General features: G+C 44.7%; 1 protein-coding gene across 2 annotated transcripts in view; it reads left to right on the forward strand.

Annotated features, from left to right (window-relative positions):
• xpo7 (exportin 7) overlaps positions 1-6,043 on the forward strand; it is a 28,026-nt gene extending 21,983 nt beyond the window's left edge. For both annotated transcript variants that reach the window (XM_017308013.1, XM_008423131.2), the window contains exons 16-28: positions 20-100; positions 538-601; positions 712-820; positions 904-1,010; positions 1,091-1,179; positions 1,279-1,386; positions 2,543-2,625; positions 2,710-2,924; positions 4,299-4,437; positions 4,529-4,686; positions 4,766-4,864; positions 4,946-5,073; positions 5,811-6,043. In XM_017308013.1, coding sequence (XP_017163502.1) covers positions 20-100; positions 538-601; positions 712-820; positions 904-1,010; positions 1,091-1,179; positions 1,279-1,386; positions 2,543-2,625; positions 2,710-2,924; positions 4,299-4,437; positions 4,529-4,686; positions 4,766-4,864; positions 4,946-5,073; positions 5,811-5,904 — 1,474 coding nt within the window. In that variant the 3' untranslated portion in view covers positions 5,905-6,043. The remainder of the gene's footprint in view (positions 1-19; positions 101-537; positions 602-711; positions 821-903; positions 1,011-1,090; positions 1,180-1,278; positions 1,387-2,542; positions 2,626-2,709; positions 2,925-4,298; positions 4,438-4,528; positions 4,687-4,765; positions 4,865-4,945; positions 5,074-5,810) is intronic.
• Positions 6,044-6,049: the final 6 nt, after the last annotated feature.

Consider the following 6,049-nt stretch of genomic DNA (forward strand, 5'->3'; position numbering starts at 1 on the left):
GTCTGATTCTTTCTTCCAGCATTACAAACTTGAAGTACTGGGGCCAGTGTGAGCCGATCACGTCCAAAACACTCCAGCTGCTGAACGACCTCTCCTTAGGATATCCTTACTGAGTGTGTGGAAGTGTGTGTCTCCGAGTTCTGTCCGGGTGTCAGGTCTTTCAGAATCCTGACTTGGGAATATTGGCAGAACCATTGAACATCCAGGATGGCAGAAGGACAGAATTAGGGGATCCAGTTCAGGCTGAATGGTGTTCTCTTCAGAGTTAACCTTCATATACCTCACCGCTACTGCAGAAATCTGTTCAACCATCAGAGCTGATAATGTTGGTTGACCAGATTTCTGCGTAACCTCGTCAACTTGTTTATATCTGCTCACAGATATAAACTTTCATTTTAGTCGTTTAAATTAAAGCATGACGAGCCTCAGTTAGTCGTCCTGGTCTTCACATGTGCTGTTTAAAAGGAGAAGAGCTTCCTGCTGCTGGTCAGGATCCCATCAGGATGTGAGTTTCTCCTTGACTTCCTGTTTGTTCACATACAGCAGCGTGAGGAAGCTGGTGAAGCTCAGCGCTGTCCAGTTCATGCTGAACAACCACACCGTGAGTATTTCCCTGGACCGGGTCCAGATCACACTTCCAGAGTTAAATACCCAACCATCACAGTCACACACACTAACATGGGGTGTGTGTCGATATTTGTGCTGCGACAGAGTGAGCATTTCTCCTTCCTGGGCGTGAACAACCAGTCCAACCTGAGCGACATGCGCTGTCGGACCACCTTCTACACGGCCCTGGGTCGCCTGCTCATGGTCGATCTGGGTAAACACAAACACGCACAGTCAACTTTTAACCCGTTAGCTTGTCTCTACCGGTGGGAGTTTAACGGTGGGGTGTGTGTGCAGGTGAGGACGAGGACCAGTTTGAACAGTTCATGTTACCTCTGACCGCTGCGTTTGAGGCTGTGGCTCAGATGCTGAGTACGAACACATTCAACGAGCAGGAAGCCAAGGTGAGGTGAACACACACACTTCCTCTGGTTGTTCTGGTTCTGCCCCAGCACATGAACAGTTCCCTGTCCGTCTCTTCTAGAGGACTTTGGTGGGTTTGGTGCGAGACCTCCGAGGCATCGCATTTGCCTTCAACGCCAAGACAAGTTTCATGATGCTATTCGACTGGATGTATCCTTCCCCCTTCCATCCCTCCATCCCTTGCTCCAGCTGCTGTCTCTCTCCTCGCTGTAACTGATCTAGCTGAAGTGTCCTTAACCAGCTCTGCAGATACCCAACGTACATGCCCATCCTGCAGCGGGCCATCGAGCTGTGGTACCACGACCCGGCCTGCACCACTCCTGTCCTTAAGCTGATGGCAGAGCTCGTTCATAACAGGTACACTTCCTGTCATGCTGAGTAGACTAAGACTGGAGTTACTGTCATGAACCCATTGGTTCCACCAGACTGGTTCCAGTTCTAAACTGGTGTCAGTAGAGCCATTTCCATTACAAACGTGCGCAAAACTTAGTCAATATTCTACTAATGTAAAAAAGAAAAAAAACTCTATTTCGCATTAGCGATGTTTCCATTACATAAGAGACGGGATTCAAATCACATGTGAATAAGTTTGTTCATGTGATAAGTCATAAAAATGTATCATTCTGCTGCCACTTCCTGTTGCTGTCTTTGTGGTTTGCACCTGGTGTGAAATCAGACTGGTGATCATGTGACTTATGTGATACAAAAGAAGTGTTGCGTTACAGTTTTTTAAAATAAATATTTCACATTTATTATGAAATATACAAAGAGACTGTTAAACTATCACTCCACACTAAGACATGCAAGGGAAATGCTCTTTGCAGAAATTCTAAACAGACTAATAATGAATTTTATTTGCCACAGTTGACAGACTCACAAACCGTCCTGTGACTGAACCACCTGAACTCCACTCCAACAGGTGGTAGATGTAGTTTCTGTTGCTATCCAGCAGGTGGAGCTGCAATATCAGCTGATTAATAATAAGAAAAACAAAGAATGATGTGATCTTCTGGATGGATGAACACATAAACACAGCCATCCTGACAACGTCTCCATGAAACATAGGAGATTAGAAATATCTTGAATTGATTTTATTCAGTTTTATTCACTTTTAACACGGCACTGTGATGTTTGAACTTTTATACTTCATACTAAGGACAAGTATTATTGTGCTTGTTTTATTTTCAAATATTTTACAGGTTCAAAATTGTTCATGTTTACGCTGTTAAAAGTAACGTATGCCACCATGTCTGTTGATATTGGCAGGAAAAAACATTTTATAAGTTAAACCTATAAATATTATTGGGTTCCTTAATTATTTGTGTGCTACCTATTACTAAATTAAATATTTGGTAATAAATGATTTAAACATTGACATATTTAAATCAATAAGGAATCAAATTGTGACCCAAAGAATCTAAATTGAATTGATCTGTGAGGGTCTCTGCTGCGTCCGTCTCTACTTCCTGCTGTGTGTGATGCCAGACAATCAGTCAGTTTGTTTTCTCTGCAGATCGCAGCGGCTTCAGTTTGACGTATCGTCACCAAATGGGATCCTGCTGTTCAGGGAAACCAGCAAGATGATCACCACATATGGTATTTGGACTGGAATGAAGCCTGAAGTGTGATGGAAGCTAACAGTAGCTAATGGTAGCCAACAGTAGCCCGTTTGTCCCCCAGGGAACCGGATCCTGACGCTGGGCGAGGTTCCTAAGGACCAGGTCTACGGCGTCAAGCTGAAGGGCGTCAGCGTGTGCTTCGCCATGCTCAAGGCCGTGCTCAGCGGAAACTACGTCAACTTCGGGGTCTTCCGTCTCTATGGCGACGACGCTCTGGACAACGCCTTGCAAACCTTCATCAAACTACTGCTCTCCATCCCTCACAGTGACTTACTAGTATGTTGAGCTTTTTCCTGAAGTTAGACAGGATGTCTCTACTGGCCTCAACATGAAGCCACTTCTTTGTTTTGATGGGATGCTCTCTGTTGATGCTGGCTTCCTAAACAGTCTGGAATCTGGTTCAGGATTTTCTGCTATGTGTGTCTGAGTCCCTCATGTTCATCCTCCTCTCCTTCCCAGTGCCTTTTCTTTCTTCTCTTTCTGTTTTTCCTTTGTGACTCCTTTCCTTCCTTAAATATTTGTACCCTAGCGTCTCATCTTCCTCATCCCTTCCGTGCTTAATATTTCTGTTATTTGTCCTTCCTTCTTTCCTCCCTTGTATCCTACCCTCCATTATTTCCTTCTTTTCCTCCGTGTGGTTTCATATTTCTCAGATTCTATATTTAATGCCTGCCCATAAACATATTTCAATAAGCTAATAATTAATTGCATGATATATTAAAATTAGTTTGATCATTTCTTTTCTGATGATTCATATTTTTTTGAAAGGGCATTTTATTTATGGTTTTATTTTGGATATTTAAAATATGTTCCAGTTCTAATGTTAAGTGTTCTTTACAAAATTACAGTTTATTGGTGTTTGAGAGGGAAAACTTGCATTATCACACCATTTTCAATACATTTGTTAAAAATGGTCTCAAAACAACAATATTATCGTTTATTGCGGTAATTAGTAGGACATTTTATTGCCCAGTAAAATATGTTAATGGGACATGTGTGTCCACACGGCCTTAAAAAGTCTTAAATTATTATTTCTTCTTTTTTTTTTTGTAAGCTGGCCTTAAATACATTAATAGCAGCTCTTAAACTTTGCAGTGGCATGATTGTTGAATCTCACATGTTTTCTGGTGGGATTTTTGGTGAAGCCAAAGTTTGAGTCGCCTGCTGACATGTTTGTTTTTCAACCCCAGGCAGCTAAGGCTACCGCTAACTAGCTGCTAACAGACCCTTGCTAGCTAACATTTCTGTGTTTATCTTTGGTTCAGTTGGATGGACGACGATCATTTTTGCCACTAGCCCACTTCTGTTGCTAACTCATAAGATGCTAGGTGCTTTCTATGGTGTAACAGTTTTAAGCTAAGCTTTATGGGCCGTAGATGTGTGGGAGGCATCCACAGCCAAAGAACAATAGTTATACTTATAGGTACTTTGTGTTAAATTTCATTCAAGGTGTCATTTAAAGAGGTCTTAAAAAGTCTTAGGTTTACCTGCAGATCTTCTGATGAAAATTATTGGATGTTAATATTTGATAGTTTAGAAGGACTGAGACATGTGGAGGAAACCAGCAGGTGGATGTAGATTTCCTGACCAGTATCCAGCAGTGAAATCAGGAAGTGCGTGTATTTGTGTGTGTGTTGTCTGTCTCTGCAGGATTACCCGAAGCTCAGCCAGTCCTTCTACTCCCTGCTGGAGGTTCTGACTCAGGATCACATGAACTTCATCGCCAGTTTAGAGCCGCACGTCGTCATGTACATCCTGTCGTCGATATCAGAAGGCCTCACGGCGCTGGGTGAGGCCCGGTGGCGGTCCGGTCTAACCAGGACGACGGGACGATCTGGGTTTTCACCCGTCTCTCTCTTTCTCTGTGTGTGTGTTCTCAGATACGATGGTGTGCACCGGCTGCTGCTCCAGTTTGGACCACATAGTCACCTACCTGTTCAAGCAGCTCTCACGCTCCACCAAAAAGAGGCCTGCTCCCATGGCAACAGACGACCGCTTCCTGCATATTATGCAGCAGCATCCGGAGATGATCCAACAGGTCAGACCAATCAACTCGCAGCTTCCCCTGGTGGCGCGCTGCATCCGCTCAGACTGATCGTCTCTGTGTCGTCCTGCAGATGCTGTCCACCGTGTTGAACATCATCATCTTCGAGGACTGCAGGAATCAGTGGTCCATGTCCCGGCCGCTGCTGGGCCTCATCCTGCTCAATGAGAAGGTGAGCTCCTCCCTCTGCTCTCACCTGCTGCTGTCTTTGGAAGTGTGTTTCAACGGATGTGTGTGTTTGTGTGTCCTGCAGTATTTCGCTGACCTGAGGAACAGCATCGTCAGCAGCCAGCCTCCTGAGAAGCAGCAGGCCATGCACTTATGCTTTGAGAACTTGATGGAGGGAATAGAGCGAAACCTTCTAACAAAGAATCGAGACAGGTGGGTCGGGTTTCAGGCTGTCTGTCCTCCTGAGGGCCGGGGTCCCTTCAAGCAGTATATGCTGCTTGTTAAACTACAAATCCCACAATAACTGCAGGTGAGAAGAGACAATGTTTACAGCCATGTTGGCTAATTGCAGTAGAGTACTCAGTCGATTTTAAGCAGTTTTGCTTAAAATCGACTTTCCTCTCCCATTCAACTCCTTCAGACTAGTCAGCAGCAATTAGCAACACCTGGTGGAACTGAGCATCTGCTGAGCTCATTATAGGAGCTAGTTCTTAGTGCAATGCTGGTAAAAACGTTGTGAAAGGGTTAATAGAGGAGCCATGTTGTGATGACTTTCTGAAGGCGGAGTTTCAGAAAGCAGGAGTTTTTAAAGAGACAGAGGCCAAATTTCAAGACTAAATATCAACGTAAAATTTTATTTTAGTCATCTTTGATATTTACATTACAACTGAATGTAAATATAGTTACTTGACTGCTATAGTATGGCACTATGTGACTGGAAAAACACGTAGCACCGCCCCTTTAAGTGGGCCAGTATGTTCTGGTACTAATAGAACCTTCCAGCGTAGTGAGACTTTATTTATGCCCGTCCACCTGTCCCTCTGCTCTCCTTTTGCAGAATCTGTTTTTAAAGTTGAACTCTTGTAAAACTGAGTCTTTGATCTGTGATGGTTGAAGTTTAAAACCGTGTGTGTGTGTCTGTGTGTGTGTCTGTGTGTGTGTGTGTGCAGGTTCACACAGAACCTGTCCGTGTTCAGGAGGGAAGTCAACGACAGCATGAAGAACTCGACGTACGGCGTCAACAGCAACGACATGATGAGCTGACATTCCACACGGCAGAGCCTCACCCAGCCGCAGAGCGGGCGCCCCCCCTGCCCCCCACCCTGCATCCTCCTCCCCCCCACTCCCCTCAGCCTCCTCCCTGGGCCGGGATGCCTAAGGGAACATCTGCTCACCCCAACACCACATC

This window comes from Poecilia reticulata, linkage group LG12 (genome assembly GCF_000633615.1).
Source record: "Poecilia reticulata strain Guanapo linkage group LG12, Guppy_female_1.0+MT, whole genome shotgun sequence".
NCBI classification, from domain to species: Eukaryota; Metazoa; Chordata; class Actinopteri; order Cyprinodontiformes; family Poeciliidae; genus Poecilia; species Poecilia reticulata.